This window comes from Dendrobates tinctorius, unplaced genomic scaffold (assembly GCF_039654945.1).
Source record: "Dendrobates tinctorius isolate UK_male_01 unplaced genomic scaffold, ASM3965494v1 ptg000152l, whole genome shotgun sequence".
Classification (NCBI taxonomy): domain Eukaryota; kingdom Metazoa; phylum Chordata; class Amphibia; order Anura; family Dendrobatidae; genus Dendrobates; species Dendrobates tinctorius.
The window spans coordinates 4,735,961-4,757,440 of record NW_027361819.1 but is presented as its reverse complement, the minus strand read 5'-3'; the positions used below and the strand labels follow the sequence as shown (position 1 = coordinate 4,757,440).

At 45.7% G+C, this 21,480-nt stretch overlaps 1 protein-coding gene across 1 annotated transcript in view; it reads right to left on the bottom strand.

The window, feature by feature from the left end:
* The window catches only part of STX1B (syntaxin 1B), a 98,295-nt gene that overhangs the window by 7,712 nt on the left and 69,103 nt on the right, over positions 1-21,480 (bottom strand). The window contains exons 2-5 of the mRNA XM_073547458.1: positions 3,518-3,592; positions 3,069-3,168; positions 2,392-2,466; positions 2,245-2,318 (exon numbers count right to left, since the gene is read on the bottom strand). Coding sequence (XP_073403559.1) covers positions 2,245-2,318; positions 2,392-2,466; positions 3,069-3,168; positions 3,518-3,592 — 324 coding nt within the window. The remainder of the gene's footprint in view (positions 1-2,244; positions 2,319-2,391; positions 2,467-3,068; positions 3,169-3,517; positions 3,593-21,480) is intronic.

The window sequence follows — 21,480 nt, the reverse complement described above, 5'->3', positions numbered from 1 at the left end:
TCCTCTGGTGATCAGCGATCTTCACATCTGACCCCAGATTCTCCATTGGATTAAGGTCTGGGCTGTGACTCGGCCGCTCCAGAACATTTACACGTTTCCCCGTAGACCACTCGAGTGTTGCTTTAGCAGCATGCTTTGGGTCATTGTCTTGTTGAAAGGTGAATATCTGTCCCAGTCTCAAATCACTGACAGAGACAGGTTTTCCTCAAGAACATCCCTGTATTTCACACCATCCATCTCCCCCTCGACTCAGACCATGTTCCCTCTCCCTTCTGCCTGAAAAACATCCCCACAGCATGATCCTGCCACCACCATGTTTCACAGTGTGGATGGTCTTCTTGGGGTGATGAGCTGTGTTGGTTTGGTGCCAGACATAACGTTTACCTTGGTGGTGAAAAAGTTCACTCTTTATCTGATCTGACCACAGCACCTTCCTCCATACATTGGGGAGTCTCTCATGTTTTTTCTCATACTCAAAACGAGCCTCAACATTTTTGTGTCTAACTAAAGGCTTTTTTTATTTTGCCCACTCTTCCATAAAGGCCAACTCTATGGAGTGTATAGCTTACTGTGGTCGTATGGACAGATACTCCAGTCTCTGCTTGGGAACTCTGCAGCTCCTTCAGGGTTACCTTTGGTCTCTGTGCTGCATCTCTGACTAATGCCCTCCTTGCCCTGTGGAGAGTTTTGGTGGGTGCCCTCCCTTGGCAGGTTTGTTGTGGTACCATGTTCTTTCCATTTGATGATAATGAATGTGATGCTGCTCCTGGGATCATCAGAGATTGGGAGAGTTTTTATAACCTAACCTTGACTTGTACTTCTCAACAACTTTGTCCCTGACTTGTTTGGAGATCTCCTTGTTCTTCATGGTTTTGATTGGAGATCTCCTTGGTCTTCATGGTGGTGTTTGGAGATCTCCTTGGTCTTCATGGTGGTGTTTGGAGATCTCATTGGTCTTCATGGCATTGTTTATAGATCTCCTTGGTCTTCATGGTGTTGTTTGGAGATCTCCTTGGTCTTCATGGTTTTGTCTGGAGATCTTCTTGGTCTTCATGGTTTTGTTTGGAGATCTCCTTGGTCTTCACGGTGTTGTTTGGATATCTCCTTGGTCATCATAATGTTGTTTAGCGATCTCCTTGGTCTTCATGGTGTGGTTTGTAGATCTCCTTGGTCTTCATGGCATTGTTTGGAGATCTCCTTGGTCTTCATGGTTTTGTTTGGAGATCTCCTTGGTCTTCATGGTGTTTTGTTCGGAGATCTCCTTGGTCTTTATGGTATTGTTTGGAGATCTCCTTGGTCTTCATGGTTTTGTTTGGAGATCTCCTTGGTCTTCATGGTGTTGTTCGGAGATCTCCTTGGTCTTTATGGTGTTGTTTGGAGATCTGCTTGGTCTTCATGGTGTGGTTTGTAGATCTCCTTGGTATTCATGGCATTGTTTGGAGATCTCCTTGGTCTTCATGGTTTTGTTTGGAGATCTCACTGGTCTTCATGGTGTTGTTTGGAGATCTCCTTGGTCTTCATGGTTTTGTTTGGAGATCTCCTTGGTCTTCCGTGTTGTTTGGAGATCTCCTTGTTTTTTTTGGTTTTGTTTGGAGATCTGCTTGGTCTTCATGGTGTGGTTTGTAGATCTCCTTGGTCTTCATGGCATTGTTTGGAGATCTCCTTGGTCTTCATGGTTTTGTTTGGAGATCTCATTGGTCTTCATGGTGTTGTTCGGAGAACTCCTTGGTCTTCATGGTGTTGTTGGGAGATCTCCTTGGTCATCATGGTGGTGATTGGTTAGTGAAGCGTCTTGTTAGTGGAGTTGCAGTCCCTGTGACGTTTCAGAGAAGGTAAAGTGTATATAGTGACAGACACGTGACACTTAGATTGCACACAGAGGGACGTCCTGTCACTAAACATGTGACTTATGAAGGGAATTGCTTGCACCAGAAATTTTTAGGGGTTTCATAGCAAGAGGGGTGAATACATATGCACATGCCAATTATTAGTTATTTGATTCCATAAATTTAATTTAAGCCTACATTTTTCTCACTTCACTAACGTACACTATTTAATGCTGATGCATCACACCCAGGTTGTAATGTAACAAAATAGGTAAAAAGCCAGGGGGGTGAATACTTTCGCAAGACACTGTATGTCAGAGTGCAGAAAGGGGTTGGATATATTTATATACAGTACCAATATGTAATCTTATTACGGGACTAATATTGAAGAAGTGTCCTGCTCCGTGGAGCCCCCTACCTGTGTTTTCCGGATGCGCAGGTCGGCTGAGGAGCGGTTCATTCCCTCCTCTTGCTCGATGCTCTGCTCAATGGCTGTAAGGAAGGAGGGAGAGAAGGTGAGAGACGGTCCAGTAGACCCCCCGCACCGTGGAAGCGGAACACCGACCTTTCAACTTAGAGCGCACTTTGTTGGCCGTTTTCTTTATGTCGGCTGTAAGATCCTCCAGTTCTTGCTTGGTTTCTAGATAGAAAGAGAAGAACAGTAACCAAGGTGTATCGACCAGAGGTCAACCACTTCACAGACTACGCCTACCATACAGGGGCGAGAAGTGTTGTCATAGGGGCAAAATCACATAACTCCGCTCAATAATACACATGTCCGGGGCACACAGCTGGAATCTGTGTGCTGAATGTCGCCTTAAAGGGAGTTTTTTGCAATTTACTGATTATTAAAATTTGCAGACGTTTTTAAGATATTAACACTTTGCTTTTGTTTACAGTTTGTTGCCACGGAGACCGACCACCGCTGCTGTGTAGCTTGTAAAGCTGGCCCAGTTTGGAAGTAAGTGTGCTCCAGTGATCCTGGCCAGCTTCAAACCAGTGTGTACAAGCTCAATAGAAAGAGCTTGTAAGCATTACGCATGTTCTGCCGCCTAGTAGTGGTGGTCGGTCTCCAAGGCAATGATCTGTAAGCAAAAGAGTTGATATCTCAAAAATGACTGAAAATTTTAATAAGAAGTAAATCACAAAAATGTTTGTACTCACAGGGACTATCCGACAATATGTATTTCTAAAGTTGGGGAAGAACCCTTTAATTCTCCCACAATCCTCCAGGCAACTTACTCTCATCAGGGTTGGGAGCTGCCAAGATGGCGCTATGCTGTTTCTTCACTTGCTCCACATCTTCTGAGAGCTTCTCGATGCATCCTCGGATCTCCTCCACCTGAGGACCAAAGGGGCCACATATCAGCGAGCGGGTGTGGGAGGCCGCCACGGCGCCGGAATAGCGGGGACGGATTCAGGGAATTCAATGTCTTTATTTTCTCGCCTTGAACAGTAATTACTCTAATTTGTCATGTGGCCGGTGGCGACACGCGGCTTCCCCAGGACGCGAAGCGCGGACGTCTACTCTGGAGCTGATTACTCCGCGCACTGATTATCAGATCATTATAGAAGCACCGGGGGTCGCGTGGAGCCGCCACTGCCGGATACAAGATCACGTGCGGAATGTCGTGGATAATAAAGAGCCGCAACATAAGCCTGGGACATCCGCAGCCACTGTAGGGACCCACCTGCTCGAAGAACTCATCCATAAAGTGGTCCCGATCCACATGGACGATTTCCTCATCATCATCGCTATCTTTAGCCTGTGAGGGAGACAGAGAGAATCAGTAGGGAGTATTCACAGTCACAGCATTGCAGGGAGGGGACTGACAGCTGTGAGCTGATTGGCTGACTCCGCCCCTTTGTGGAGGCAGAAGGCTTAACAATCGAGTGCCGATAATACAAAAAGACCGACAATCGAGTGCAGATAATAATGTGCGTCGCCTGCCCGGAGGTTGTAATAACAGACATGGCCGCGGTGCAGGGAGTACAATGGTGATTATAGGGGGAGCACGCTGAGCTGATTGTCACCTCCCGGCCTGCAAACATCCACATGAACTATACTTTTCTCTTTAACCATTACTCTAGGTTAAAGGGTTAATCAGGGGGGGCCGAGAGGTATATTTAGTAACCCTGCAGGATACATCAGAGGACGGAGACCGCAGTCACACTGACAAGGTCACACAGGCGCACCCGAGGACAGACAGCGATACGCGACTACGAGGGGAGCACCCAAAATAAATGGAGGTGTCACTGTTATTATAGTGTAATACCTCCCACCACCTGGAGATGTCACTGCTATTATAGTGTAATACCGCCCACCACCTGGAGGTGTCACTGTTATTTCAGTGTAATACCACCCAACACCTGGAGATGTCACTGTTATTACAGTGTAATATCACCGACCACCTGGAGTTGTCACTGTTATTACAGTGTAATACCCCCCACCACCTGGAAGTGTCACTGTTATTATAGTGTAATACCGCCTACCACCTGGAGGTGTCACTGTCATTATAGTGTAATACCACCCACCACCTGTAGATGTCACTGTTATTACAGTGTAATACCACCCACCACCTGGAGATGTCACTGTTATTACAGTGTAACATCACCAACCACCTGGAGGTGTCACTGTTATTATAGTTTAATACCGCCCACCACCTGGAGATGTCACTGTTATTACAGTGTAATACCACCCACCACCTGGAGATGTCACTGTTATTACAGTGTAATACCACCCACCACCTGGAGATGTCACTGTTATTACAGTGTAATACCACCCACCACCTGGAGATGTCACTGTTATTATAGTGTAATACCGCCCACCACCTGGAGGTGTCATTGTTATTATAGTTTAATACCGCCCACCACCTGGAGATGTCACTGTTATTATAGTGTAATACCACCCACCACCTGGAGGTGTCACTGTTATTACAGTGTAATACCGCCCACCATCTGGAGATGTCACTGTTATTATAGTGTAATACCTCCCACCACCTGGAGGTGTCACTGTTATTATAGCGTAATACCACCCACCACCTGGAGATGTCAGTTATTTCAGTGTAATACCACCCACCACCTGGAGATGTCACTGTTATTACAGTGTAATATCACCAACCACCTGGAGGTGTCACTGTTATTACAGTTTAATACCTCCCACCACCTGGAGATGTCACTGTTATTACAGTGTAATACCGCCCACCACCTGGAGGTGTCACTGTTATTATAGGTAATACCTCCCACCACCTGGAGGTGTCACTGTTACTATAGTGTAATACCGCCCACCACCTGGAGATGTCACTATTATTAGAGTGTAATACCGCCCCCACCACCTGGAGATGTCACTGTTATTACAGTGTAATACCACCCACCACCTGGAGATGTCACTGTTATTATAGTGTAATTCCGCCCACCACCTGGAAGTGTCACTTATTATAGTGTAATACCTCCCACCACCTGGAGGTGTCACTGCTATTATAGTGTAATACCGCCCACCACCAGGAGGTGTCAATGTGATGTGGCTGGGGGACATTCTGTAACCTCTGCCTTGGGCACCAAGCAGTGGTGCTCTTCTTTAAGTGGTTACAGGGGCAGGTAATTTTGGGCCAGTATAATGACAGCGTCCCTTTAATAATTCAGCAGCTGCGTGTTCAGTCCCCAGGAAGGCAGAAACGAGGGATTTAATTAGTGAGATTAGAAATCAGAATGATATTTAATATTATTACTGATATTATCATTCTCAGTCCACGAGGTTAAGACCAGTTGGTCACCCCTCGCCGCCAAATCCCACATAATAAAGAGGTGTTGGGGGGGAGCCGTACACCTGCTCTATGGCTGGAGGTGGAAACTCTCACGGGGGGAGCCGTACTCCTGCTCTATGGCTGGAGGTGGAAACTCTCACGGTAGGGAGCCGTACTCCTGCTCTATGGCTGGGGGTGGAAACTCTCACGGGAAGGAGCCGTACTCCTGCTCTATGGCTGGAGGTGGAAACTCTCACGGGGGGAGCCGTACTCCTGCTCTATGGCTGGAGGTGGAAACTCTCACGGTAGGGAGCCGTACTCCTGCTCTATGGCTGGGGGTGGAAACTCTCACGGGAAGGAGCCGTACTCCTGCTCTATGGCTGGAGGTGGACACTCACGGTAGGGAGCTGTACTCCTGCTCTATGGCTGGAGGTGGAAACTCACGGGAGGGAGCCGTACTCCTGCTCTATGGCTGGAAGTGGAAACTCTCACGGGAGGGAGCCGTACTCCTGCTCTATGGCTGGAGGTGGAAACTCACGGTAGGGAGCCGTACTCCTGCTCTATGGCTGGAGGTGGAAACTCTCACGGGAGGGAGCTGTACTCCTGCTCTATGGCTGGAAGTGGAAACTCTCACGGGAGGGAGCCGTACTCCTGCTCTATGGCTGGAGGTGGAAACTCTCACATCCAGAGCAGCATTTACATCTGAGTCAGGTCGTGTAAACTGTAATCACAGAGAGCGGCAGGAGGGAAAGAACAAAAGTGTCGTTCAACGTCTCCGTGGGAGCCCCGGCGATTCTACTCGTGCGTACTCACTCCGTCTCATTCACGGCATCAATGGCCCCGCTCACGCCAGAGCATGTGACTCACCGATGCCGACCATCATCCGTCCGCCCACCCTCCATTCATCTCCAGTCATTTCCATTCCCCGGCTGATGAATCGAGCTCGCCAGTCCTCCAGCATTGCCATCCACAGAGGCCGGCCGTTCCACCTCAGAAGACAAAGAACCACACAATAGTCCGCCCTCTTATGCAGATCTTATAATAACCAAGAATTAACTGCCGGTGATGTCAGACAGTGCGAGATGTATCTAATCCGATCATGTGTGATACCGCCTGCTGAGTAACTAATCCGGTCATGTGTGATACCGCCTGCTGAGTATCTAATCCGGTCATGTGTGATACCGCCTGCTGAGTATCTAATCTGGCCATGTGTGATACCGCCTGCTGAGTATCTAATCTGATCATGTGTGATACCGCCTGCTGAGTATCTAATCCGGTCATGTGTGATACCACCTGCTGAGTATCTAATCCGGTCATGTGTGATACCGCCTGCTGAGTATCTAATCCGGTCATGTGTGATACCGCCTGCTGAGTATCTAATCCGATCATGTATGATACCGCCTGCTGAGTATCTATTCCGGTCATATGTGACACCGCCTGCTGAGTATCTAATCCGGCCATGTGTGATACCGCCTGCTGAGTATCTAATCCGGTCATGTGTGATACCGCCTGCTGAGTATCTAATCCGGTCATGTGTGATACTGCCTGCTGAGTATCTAATCCGGTCATGTGTGACACCGCCTGCTGAGTATCTAATTCGGCCATGTGTGATACCGCCTGCTGAGTATCTAATCCGGTCATGTGTGATACCGCCTGCTGAGTATCTAATCCGGTCATGTGTGATATCGCCTGCTGCTGAGTATCTTATCCGGCCATGTGTGATACCGCCTGCTGAGTATCTAATCCGATCATGTATGATACCGCCTGCTGAGTATCTAATCCGGTCATATGTGATACCGCCTGCTGAGTATCTAATCCGATCATGTGTGACACCGCCTGCTGAGTATCTAATCCGGTCATGTGTGATACCGCCTGCTGAGTATCTAATCCGGCCATGTGTGATACCGCCTGCTGAGTATCTAATCCGGCCATGTGTGATACCGCCTGCTGAGTATCTATTCCGGTCATATGTGACACCGCCTGCTGAGTATCTAATCCGGCCATGTGTGATACCGCCTGCTGAGTATCTAATCCGGTCATGTGTGATACCGCCTGCTGAGTATCTAATCCGGTCATGTGTGATACTGCCTGCTGAGTATCTAATCCGGTCATGTGTGACACCGCCTGCTGAGTATCTAATTCGGCCATGTGTGATACCGCCTGCTGAGTATCTAATCCGGTCATGTGTGATACCGCCTGCTGAGTATCTAATCCGGTCATGTGTGATATCGCCTGCTGCTGAGTATCTTATCCGGCCATGTGTGATACCGCCTGCTGAGTATCTAATCCGATCATGTATGATACCGCCTGCTGAGTATCTAATCCGGTCATATGTGATACCGCCTGCTGAGTATCTAATCCGATCATGTGTGACACCGCCTGCTGAGTATCTAATCCGGTCATGTGTGATACCGCCTGCTGAGTATCTAATCCGGCCATGTGTGATACCGCCTGCTGAGTATCTAATCCGGCCATGTGTGATACCGCCTGCTGAGTATCTAATCCGGCCATGTGTGATACCGCCTGCTGAGTATCTAATCCGGCCATGTGTGATATCGCCTGCTGCTGAGTATCTTATCCGATCATGTGTGATACCGCCTGTTGAGTATCTAATCCGGTCATGTGTGATACCGCCTGCTGAGTAACTAATCCGGCCATGTGTGATACCGCCTGCTGAGTATCTAATCCGGTCATGTGGGATACCGCCTGCTGAGTATCTAATCCGATCATGTGTGATACCGCCTGTTAAGTATCTAATCCGGTCATGTGTGATACCGCCTGCTGAGTATCTAATCCGATCATGTGTGATACCGCCTGCTGAGTATCTAATCAGGTCATGTGTGATACCGCCTGCTGAGTATCTAATCTGGCCATGTGTGATACCGCCTGCTGAGTATCTAATCCGGCCATGTGTGATACTGCCTGCTGAGTATCTAATTTGGCCATGTGTGATACCACCTGCTGAGTATCTAATCCGGTTATGTGTGATACCCCCTGCCGAGTATCTAGTCCTATCATGTGTGATACCACCTGCTGAGTACCTAATTCGGTCATGTGTGATATCGCCTGCTGAGTACCTAGTCCTATCATGTGTGATACCGCCTGTTGAGTATCTAATCCGGTCATGTGTGATACCTCCTGCTGAGTAACTAATCCGGCCATGTGTGATACCGCCTGCTGAGTACCTGGCCCGATCATGTGTGATACCGCCTGCTGAGTACCTAGTCCTGTCATGTGTGATACCGCCTGCTGAGTACCTAGTCCTGTCATGTGTGATACCGCCTGCTGAGTACCTAGTCCGGTCGTGTGTGATATCGTCTGCTGAGTACCTAGTCCGATCGTGTGTGATACCGCCTGCTGAGTACCTAGTCCGATCGTGTGTGATACCGCCTGCTGAGTACCTAGTCCTATCGTGTGTGATACCGCCTGCTGAGTACCTAGTCCTATCGTGTGTGATACCGCCTGCTGAGTATCTAGTCCTATCGTGTGTGTGATACCGCCTGCTGAGTACCTAGTCCTATCATGTGTGATACCGCCTGCTGAGTACCTAGTCCTGTCATGTGTGATACCGCCTGCTGAGTACCCAGTCCGGTCATGTGTGATACCGTCTGCTGAGTACCTAGTCCGATCGTGTGTGATACCGCCTGCTGAGTACCTAGTCCTATCATGTGTGATACCTCCTGCTGAGTACCTAGTCCTCTCATGTGTGATACCTCCTGCTGAGTACCTAGTCCTATCATGTGTGATACCTCCTGCTGAGTACCTAGTCCTATCATGTGTGATACCTTCTGCTGAGTACCTAGTCCTCTCATGTGTGATACCTCCTGCTGAGTACCTAGTCCTATCATGTGTGATACCTCCTGCTGAGTACCTAGTCCTATCATGTGTGATACCGCCAGCTTAGTATCTAATCCGGTCATGTGTGATACCACCTGCTGAGTACCTGGTCTTATCATGTGTGACACCTCTGGGTTGAGCTCAGCTCTCCAGCATGGTGGTGGCCTTGAGGACGTGAGGAACTCTGTGCGTGTAAAGTTCCTCATGTATTAAATGATTCCTTCCTGGAAAGTTTCGCATCATAAACTGCGGGATAAGAAATCACAGCACTTGTCAAGCAAATAGCGGATGGGGGAGGAGGAAGCGGCAGTGAGATTAGTGAGGCCTAGCGGGTAAAGAATGGAGGCTTCTTGTATCATAGAGAATAAGGCCTGAGAGAAATACTCCGTAAGCATTGTCGTGGGAATAAAATGAGGTGTAACCAATTATAGGGGACGGCGCCACTAAGCAGCTTCTTTTTTTTTTTTTACTGGCCAGGGAGACTTGATGGATAAAAGATTTGTCGGAAGATCGATCTTGTGCAAGCCTAGACAGGTCCACCAGGGTCAGAACATGAAACTGTCGGGAATACGTACTGTGTTTCTCCTTGAGTACAGCTATACTCGTGTGTGTCACGATGGGTAACCACAGCGCTTATCTCCCTCACTGAAGTGGAACCACAAAGTGTTTTTACCTCTTAGAACTGTAGACGCTAAGAATGCGCTTCAGAATTGTAACCTCTAAACTAAAAAGTGGCAATGTTAGGCATAAGAACCTTATGGAAGTGTAACCAACAAGTTTACATCCTCCACCAAACTGCACCTGCTAAGCTTATGTTCCCTATGGAAATGTAGCTGATGCTGTGAATGAAGCAGGAACCTTAAACTGATGTGACCGCTAAGCTCCACGTAGGTGTAACTGCTAAGATTATTAACTTTAGAGAAGTCCCTCACTGGAGTATAACTGCAAAGTTTATGTACCTCGTTGAAGTGCTACCGGAGGTTTATGCAACTCAGAGAACTGTAACCACTAAGCGCATGGAGGTGTAACTGCTAAGCTTACGCACCTCCCCGATGTGTAACTGATAAGCTTACGCACCTCTCCGATGTGTAACTGATAAGCTTATGTACCTCTCCGATGTGTAACTGATAAGCTTATGCACCTCCCCGATGTGTAACTGATAAGCTTACGCACCTCCCCGATGTGTAACTGATAAGCTTACGCACCTCCCCGATGTGTAACTGATAAGCTTACGCACCTCCCCGATGTGTAACTGATAAGCTTACGTACCTCTCCGATGTGTAACTGATAAGCTTATGTACCTCTCCGATGTGTAACTGATAAGCTTATGCACCTCCCCGATGTGTAACTGATAAGCTTACGCACCTCTCCGATGTGTAACTGATAAGCTTACGCACCTTTCCGATGTGTAACTGATAAGCTTACGCACCTCTCCGATGTGTAACTGATAAACTTACGCACCTCTCCGATGTGTAACTGATAAGCTTACGCACCTCTCTGATGTGTAACTGATAAGCTTATGTACCTCTCTGATGTGTAACTGATAAGCTTATGTACCTCTCTGATGTGTAACTGATAAGCTTATGTACCTCTCTGATGTGTAACTGATAAGCTTATGTACCTCTCTGATGTGTAACTGATAAGCTTATGTACCTCTCTGATGTGTAACTGATAAGCTTATGTACCTCTCTGATGTGTAACTGATAAGCTTATGTACCTCTCTGATGTGTAACTGATAAGCTTATGTACCTCTCTGATGTGTAACTGATAAGCTTATGTACCTCTCTGATGTGTAACTGATAAGCTTATGTACCTCTCTGATGTGTAACTGATAAGCTTATGTACCTCTCTGATGTGTAACTGATAAGCTTATGTACCTCTCTGATGTGTAACTGATAAGCTTACGCACCTTTCCGATGTGTAACTGATAAGCTTATGTGCCCCATCGAGATGTACAACTTCTAAGTTTAGGTGCTTCTCCACAAAACAGTACAATTAAATGAGTTCACAAACGATTTCAGAAGATTCCTTTGGGTTGACGAGATCCCGTGAACAGTAAACACTACTCTTCCTGGGAATAATAACCAGTCACCACATGCGTCACTCCGTGCTATGTATCCTCAGACACTTCTGCAATTGTGCTCAGTAGATCAGTTACATCCTGATACCATCTGAGAGTTCACCGTGTAATGCCACTGTGACACTAGTCACTACTCACGGACAAGCCGTGAGGCTGGGTACTCAAGAGGTCCTAGGTCAAACTAAGAGGGTATGTAATAGATAGAAGGGTGAGACAGAGGTGTAGTCAGGTAACAGTCCGAGGTCAGAATTCCAAGAAAGTAGCGATCACGACAAAAGGGCTTGGCAGAAGGATGGTCAAGGCAAATCCTATGTCGATCAACAAAGATCAGAATACAAGACAAGGAGCACAGAGCAAGCACACACCTTCTGAGGAAAGCTTCACTTGGCAGTAATCTAAGGCAGAGCTGACTAAAAAAGCCAAGTAATTACACTGAAAAGGAGACACATGGATGAAGCCCCAGCACACCCTGGTCATGACTAGACGGTTACACTGTCACTCCAGACATTGACAGTTCAGCACGTCCTTGCATTTGATTGGACAGCTGAGCTGTCAATCACCATACTGACGGATCAGTACGCCCCTGTCCTACATTGGATGACAGAACTGTCATTCACTGCATCCAGAAATATTGATAGGGGTCCAGTGGTCCACCTAGAAGAGGGGGTACTCTCACGATTCCTCCTAGGTTTCCATGAAACCTACGATGGAAGGCCATGTCCAGACGAAAAGCCTTCATAGAAAGAGCCGAAACCAAGGATCTCTCCAAACCTACATTGACAAAAAACCCTAGGAGGAGGAAACGAGGCAGAGAACAATGACGAGACAAATTCCTTTAACATGGATTTGTTAAACAGATTTGGGATGCAAAGCGTCGGAGGAAGTCTTAATCTAAAGGTGACCTGATTAACTACCTCCAGAATTTCATATGGGCTAATAAATTTAGGACCCAACTTCTCTGACTGGACTTTCAGCTTAATGTTTTTGGATGATATCCAAACCTTATCACCTACATTGAAAGTGGGACCTATCGAATGTCGGCCTATTGTCTTTATTGGGGTGCCTGAGCCACTCCAATATTCTTCTGAACCTCATTAAAGACATCCCCCAGTTTCTGTTTGGCCAAGTCTACTCCAGGCCACACAGAAGTAATCCTAGAAAATTCACCAAAATAGGAATGAAAACCATAACTGCATAAAAATGAATTAATAAAAGCGAGTGTCACGAGTGTGTCACGTCCGGTTGGGAGATCTGGGGTTAGGTGATCTTTACATACTGTGAATCGCAGATCTTCCATTTAGCCTGTGTATTCTGTTAATCATATTAAATGGACTTTGCTTCCTTTGGCGCTGAAGAGGTTAACGACTCTTTGTATGCTGGTTAGAAACATGCAGCTCCATCTCGATCCTGCTCCTGACCTGCTTGTTTTCTCTCTCTATAAAACCTGGCTAGACCTTCTCATCCCCGCCTGTGAAAGTTTTACTTACTGGCTTGCTGGAGTTGGCGTGCTGAAGTTGGAGTTTGTAGTTGCTGCTGGAGATTGTTGATTGCTCTTTTGGGTCTATGCTTTCTCCATCATCCTATTAACATTTGGTTTGTACATTCCTATCCTTCCCTTTTATTCTTCTCTATCCCTACTGAATGTTTTTGTATGCTAGTTGCTTTTTATTATCCCTGTTTGTATTACGTGTATATAAACTAAAATATCTGTCATAGGCCTCCTGGGAAGGGGACACCATAGGACATTAACAGGAGCATAGTAAGGTTGGAGACTCAGGCCTCTCTACCTTTAAGAGTACCCCTTGGACAGGGATAGATAGGGTCCCAGTTCCAGGGACAGTTTAAGGGCATCACGACGAGGTTCCAAGATACTGATTGACCCGACTGTTAAAGGCGAATTCAGCAAGAGATAAAAATGAGGACCAGTTCTCCTGCTGAGCTGAAAAGAAACATCTTAAAATTTGTTCCAACAACTGATTCGTCCTGTCTGACCATTGGTTTCAGGATGGTAAGCAGAGGAGGCGACAAATTAAACCCTAATTTCTAACAAAACGCTCTCCAGAATTTGCACACATATGGCACCCCAATATTGGATACAATGCTCAGAGGGATTCCATGCAATCTCACCACATGATTGATAAATTACCTGGAAAATGTTTCAGCATTCGGTAACCCTGGTCAACTACCACCAAAATAACAGTTTTCCCTCCAGACAATGGCAAATCCGTAATGAAATCCATGAACAAATGAGTCTACTATCTTTCTGGCATTGGTAATGGAGGCAATTTCCCGGCCAGCTGTGACTGATTTTAGCGCGTGTGAAAACTTCACAACCGGATACAAAATTTTTGATATCATTCATAGATGGCCACTAAAAACACCTAGTAATAGCTTTTTGCGTAGCGGTAAACCCCAGGATGACCACTCAAGATATAATCATGAAACTCCTGCAACAATCATCATCTTAGATACACAGGCACAAATAATTTGGACCTTGGAGTAGTGGAAGGAGCCAACGACTGTACTATGTAGATGTCCTCCAACTACGAGGATATCACAGAAACCACAATACCCTGAGGAAGAATGGAGGATGAAAGTTCTGGATGAAATTTATTACAAGCCCCAATGGCATTCAACGACCAAAACTTAAAATCCGCCCCCTTACTTGTGAGATCAGAAAGAGGTTTATCGATCTGCAAAAATCACCTAATAAAGTTTCTGTATTAATTGGCGATTCCTAGAAACCATTGCAATGAATTGTGAGGTTGAACCCAATCAGTTATGGCCTCCATCTTCCCAAGATCCATCTTAAAACCTTCAGCCGATACAATTAACCCCAGGAACGATTTTTCTTGAACAGAAAAAGTACATTTCTCCAATTTAGCAAACAAAGAATTTTCCCTAACGTACAAGTTCATAGTGCGAATCCAGATCAGGGGGAAAAAATTATAATATCGTCAAGATATAACACAGTAAACCTTCCAATAATGATAGAAAAGATGTCATTCATAAAGGTTTGACAGACAGAAGGTGCGTTGGTGAACCCAAAAGGCATGACAAGATTTTCAAGTAGACCTGATGTCTTCCACTCATCTCCTTTCTGGATGCGCATCAAGGTATAAGCCCCTATAAGATCAAGTTTAGAAAACCATTTAGCCCCCATAAGCTGATTATATAGGTCGGGGATGAGTGGAAGTGGGTAAGTATTCTTAACCGCAATTTTGCTTAATTCACGGAAATCGAGACAAGGAGGGAGACCTTCAGCTTTCTTTTTAATGAAGAAAAACCCAACAGCGACAGGCGAGGAGGAAGGACGGAAATGACCTTCCGTAAACTTCCATTTACATATTGTTTCAGGAAGTTCAGGACCCGATAAATTGCACAGGTGAGCTTTTGGTAAGGTGGCATAAGGGAAAAGATTATTACCGCAATCATGAGGAGTGTGGAGACACAGGGGGTCGGCGGGCGCCTCAGTCCGCTAGTCGAAATTGCATGGACCAAGTATCGTCCCACTGAACGCCCGCTCTCATTTTAATGTGGGCATAACGCTACTCAGAGACCGCAGGGTGAGGGTAAAACAACGTGGCAACACTTTATTGAACCACAAAACAGGCAGATAACACATAGAACAGTCCCAGCAAAATACCCAAGATGGTGCACATTACAGAATCTCACCCTTCCGCTGACCTGCCGGGATAATGGCAGCTGTTACTTCAGATCTTCCAGGCTCGATTACCCCACCTGTGGTACGCACACAGAGAGGAGGTAACGACAAGCTTAGGAAGATGACTGTCCATTCAGGTACAAGGCCAGGTGACCCAAGGGTCACAACCTGGCTTCTCTGAACATCACCAGGGAGCCAGACGACCAGTGGGTCTCAATCCTGGCTTTTTCCAAATGTATCCATGGTTCAGCGATGGTGAATGGAGTAGATCTGTATTCTTACAGCTGGGGCCTAGGTTCCCTAAGCTGACATCCTGTAGAATAATAAATCTGTGTCCCTCGTTATGGAGTCATGATGTTGTGGCTGCTGTTCTGTATCTTGTCCTTTGGATGTCTGGCTGTCTTGGCTGAATCTCTGGCTCTCTATACAGAGGCATGAAACCTATTTTTATACTTAACAAGTGTCCTTCACCCAGTATTTACATAAATGTTAAGAATGGAGATGAGATCAAATAGATAGAGTTAAACACTTCAAGTGTGAACTCCACCGTTACCAGCTGGACAAAGTTCTGGAGTAACAGTTTTCTGTCAATGGCAACAATTTCATTGGGTCGTTCCAAACTAACTGTCTCAAATCCTAATCTCAGGACCAGTCCTAAATTAATGAAGTTGTCAGCAGACCCACAATCAATGAAAGCTACCGCTGATAATGATAATGGTTCTGGAAAAATAGTTTTACATTCAGAAGTACTTTACCTGAGGAGTAAAATGGTACCTGAAGTCTGGGTGACCTCTTCGACCTCCTCCTAAACGTCCTGACGACCTGCTTGCTGGAGGACAAACCGAACAGTCCTTGAGAAGCTGCCCAGTGCCACCACAGTAGAGGCAGAGACCGGGATCACGCCGAATTCTCCTCTCAAGTGTCTGAGAGCTGGCATCAGCTTCCATCAGTTCCACCTCAAGTAAGTGAACAGATTCAGGAGGAATGACCGAAACCGCCTCTCCTGAATTCTGTGACCCAATCGAATGTCCTCTCCCAAGTACAGGGTGGGGTATGAGGAGCCAGAGGGTCCTCAAGTGTATCCAAAAGGCCTTGACAAAATTGACATCTGAGAACTACATAATTCAACAGAACTTCAGTGGGCCATTACCAGAACTTGGTAGTATAGTCCTCAGCAGTGCGCCCCTCTCTGTCAGATTCATGATCTTTGCCTACGCAACACGGACTCAGGTTCGTCGTATATTAACCCTAAGGTGTCAACAGATGACCAATCCGTGCCTTGGGGGGGTGGACAAAGAAAATGCCAAGTCAGAAGATACTCTCGCTGTAAGGACATGATTATTCCCACCCACTGGGACTCATTCCCTGATGACCAAAGACACAGGGTAATAAATAACCTACAGCTCTCCCTAAATACCCCAAACTGGTCTTTCTGCCCTGAAAATTTATAAGGAAGGGCCAATACTGGTTCAAGAGAAACCAACTACACCTCAGAGGATACTGACTTCCCAACCACTGCCGGAAGTGGGGAGTAATGAGATGCTTTCATCCAACTATCTGACCCTGCTACTGATATTATGACTATTCAAGACTCCAATATTCCTTAGTCAGATCCTGAGTCATCTGTGTCAGATTCACAACCTGGTCACAGAGAATGTGAACAGGATCCATACTGGCTAAAAAGAAAAATGTATGGGCCAATTGTAATGTGACAATACTCGCAACAAGCCGTGACATTTGGGAGTCAAGAGGTCCAAGGTCAAAAGCCAGGAGGGTACGTCATAAACAGAGGAACGAGACAAAGGAAGAGTCAGGGTACAGTCCGAGGTCAGCATCCCAAGAAGGCAGCGAATCATGACAAAAGGGCGAGGCAAACGGATGGTCAAGGCAAATCTAAGGTCGAGAAACAAAGATCAGAATACCAGACAAGAAGCACAGAGGACTTCATGAGTAAAACTACAATTGGAAGAAATCCAAGGCAGAGAGCTGGTTAAATAGACAGGTAATTATTACAAACAGGAGACACAAGGAAGAAGCCCCGGAACACCCTGGTCCTGATTGGATGGCTAAACTGTCAGTCCAGACACAGAGCTCAGCAGGCCACGGCATCACCCTACTGACAGAGCAGCCCACCATTGCCCTAGATTGGACGGCAGAACTGTCAATCACTGTGTCAAGACACTCAGGTAGTAGGAATCGTAATAATCGCTGTATTTTCCAAAATAAATGGTCAAAACTCACCATTACATGCGACTACTGGCACTGCAGCCAGACCTGTGGCGGCTGTCAAGGGTGAGCGATGCCAACAAACACGGAGATGGCCACACGTGTATGACCACTCTCCGGTGATGTGCGGGAGGTTTCTGGACTCACCGGATGTTCTAACACTATTATACCTGTCCTGTAACAAACACGAGTAGTGGATAGTACTGGGAAACGTGTTCTGTAATATCTACTCCTCCATCAACCATTCGACTAGTAATAATCACCGGACACTTCCCTCAGATGCAGGTTACGCTCTGCGCCGAGATCACTGTGAGCGACAGAACAGTTCTCCTGATGAGTGTATCAGAAAATATAAATATTTCATCAGTCTCCGAAGCCTCAAATAATGGCCTATACTAACGAGCGCGAGGACGGGGTAATATCATCTATGTACGGCACTTAGTTGTACCACAATTATTACACCACGGCACCGTCACACCCTATACTGATAATATCCGGTCACCGATCCCTGAAAATTATATATAATAACCAGCACTGACTGATCCGTCCTGATAATATCCGGTCACTGATCCCTGTACATTATATATAATAACCAGCGCTGACTGATCCATCCTGATAATATCCGGTCACCGATCCCTGTACATTACATATAATAACCAGCGCTGACTGATCCATCCTGATAATATCCGGTCACTGATCCCTATACATTATATATAATAACCAGCACTGACTGATCCGTCCTGATAATATCCGGTCACTGATCCCTGTACATTATATATAATAACCAGCGCTGACTGATCCATCCTGATAATATCCGGTCACCGATCCCTGTACATTACATATAATAACCAGCGCTGACTGATCCGTCCTGATAATATCCGGTCACTGATCCCTATACATTATATATAATAACCAGCGCTGACTGATCCATCCTGATAATATCCGGTCACCGATCCCTGTACATTACATATAATAACCAGCGCTGACTGATCCATCCTGATAATATCCGGTCACCGATCCCTGTACATTACATATAATAACCAGCGCTGACTGATCCATCCTGATAATATCCGGTCACCGATCCCTGTACATTATATATAATAACCAGCGCTGACTGATCCGTACTGATAATATCCGGTCACTGATCTCTGTACATTATATATAATAACCAGCACTGACTGATCCGTCCTGATAATATCCGGTCACTGATCTCTGTACATTATATATAATAACCAGCACTGACTGATCCGTCCTGATAATATCCGGTCACTGATCCCTGTACATTATATATAATAACCAGCGCAGACTGATCCGTACTGATGATATCCGGTCTCCGATCCCTGTACATTATATATAATAACCAGCGCTGACTGATCCGTCCTGATAATATCCGGTCACTGATCCCTGTACATTATATATAATAACCAGCGCTGACTGATCCGTACTGATAATATCCGGTCACTGATCTCTGTACATTATATATAATAACCAGCACTGACTGATCCGTCCTGATAATATCCGGTCACTGATCCCTGTACATTATATATAATAACCAGCGCAGACTGATCCGTACTGATAATATCCGGTCTCCGATCCCTGTACATTATATATAATAACCAGCGCTGACTGATCCGTCCTGATAATATCAGGTCACTGATCCCTGTACATTATATATAATAACCAGCGCAGACTGATCCGTACTGATAATATCCGGTCTCCGATCCCTGTACATTATATATAATAACCAGCGCTGACTGATCCGTCCTGATAATATCCGGTCACTGATCCCTGTACATTATATATAATAACCAGCGCTGACTGATCCGTACTGATAATATCCGGTCACTGATCTCTGTACATTATATATAATAACCAGCACTGACTGATCCGTCCTGATAATATCCGGTCACTGATCCCTGTACATTATATATAATAACCAGCGCAGACTGATCCGTACTGATAATATCCGGTCTCCGATCCCTGTACATTATATATAATAACCAGCGCTGACTGATCCGTCCTGATAATATCCGGTCACTGATCCCTGTACATTATATATAATAACCAGCGCTGACTGATCCGTCCTGATAACATCCGGTCACTGATCCCTGTACATTACATATAATAACCAGCGCTGACTGATCCGTCCTGATAATATCCGGTTACTGATCCCTGTACATTATATATAATAACCAGCGCTGACTGATCCGTCCTGATAATATCCGGTCACTGATCCCTGTACATTACATATAATAACCAGCGCTGACTGATCCGTCCTGATAATATCCGGTCACTGATCCCTGTACATTACATATAATAACCAGCGCTGACTGATCCGTCCTGATAATATCCGGTCACTGATCTCTCTACATTATATATAATAACCAGCGCTGACTGATCCGTCCTGATAATATCCGGTCACTGATCCCTGTACATTATATATAATAACCAGCGCTGACTGATCCGTCCTGATAATATCCGGTAAGTGATCCCTGTACATTACATATAATAACCAGCGCTGACTGATCCGTCCTGATAATATCCGGTCACCGATCCCTGTACATTATATATAATAACCAGCGCTGACTGATCCGTACTGATAATATCCGGTCACTGATCCCTGTACATTACATATAATAACCAGCGCTGACTGATCCGTACTGATAATATCCGGTCACCGATCCCTGTACATTATATATAATAACCAGCGCTGACTGATCTGTCCTGATAATATCCGGTCACTGATCCCTGTACATTATATATAAAAACCAGCGCTGACTGATCCGTCCTGATAATATCCGGTCACTGATCTCTGTACATTATATATAATGACCAGCGCTGACTGATCCGTCCTGATAATATCCGGTCACTGATCCCTGTACATTATATATAATAACCAGCGCTGACTGATCCGTCCTGATAATATCCGGTCACTGATCTCTGTACATTATATATAATAACCAGCGCTGACTGATCCGTCCTTATAATATCCGGTCACCGATCCCTGTACATTATATATAATAACCAGCGCTGACTGATCCGTCCTGATAATATCCGGTCACTGATCTGTACATTATATATAATAACCAGCGCTGACTGATCCGTCCTGATAATATCCGGTCACTGATCCCTGTACATTATATATAAAAACCAGCGCTGACTGATCCGTCCTGATAATATCCGGTCACTGATCTCTGTACATTATATATAATGACCAGCGCTGACTGATCCGTCCTGATAATATCCGGTCACTGATCCCTGTACATTATATATAATAACCAGCGCTGACTGATCCGTCCTTATAATATCCGGTCACCGATCCCTGTACATTATATATAATAACCAGCGCTGACTGATCCGTCCTGATAATATCCGGTCACTGATCTGTACATTATATATAATAACCAGCGCTGACTGATCCGTCCTGATAAAATCCGGTCACTGATCCCTGTACATTACATATAATAACCAGCACTGACTGATCCGTCCTGATAATATCCGGTCACTGATCCCTGTACATTATATATAATAACCAGCGCTGAGTGATCCGTCCTGATAATATCCGGTCACTGATCTCTGTACATTATATATAATAACCAGCGCTGACTGATCCGTCCTGATAATATCCGGTCACTGATCTGTACATTATATATAATAACCAGCGCTGACTGATCCGTCCTGATAATATCCGGTCACTGATCCCTGTACATTATATATAATAACCAGCGCTGAGTGATCCGTCCTGATAATATCCGGTCACTGATCTCTGTACATTATATATAATAACCAGCGCTGACTGATCAGTCCTGATAATATCCGGTCACTGATCTCTGTACATTACATATAATAACGAGCGCTGACTGATCCGTCCTGATAATATCCGGTCACCGATCCCTGTACATTACATATAATAACCAGCGCTGACTGATCCGTCCTGATAATATCCGGTCACTGATCCCTGTACATTACATATAATAACCAGCACTGACTGATCCGTCCTGATAATATCCGGTCACCGATCCCTGTACATTACATATAATAACCAGCGCTGAGTGATCCGTCCTGATAATATCCGGTCACTGATCTCTGTACATTATATATAAT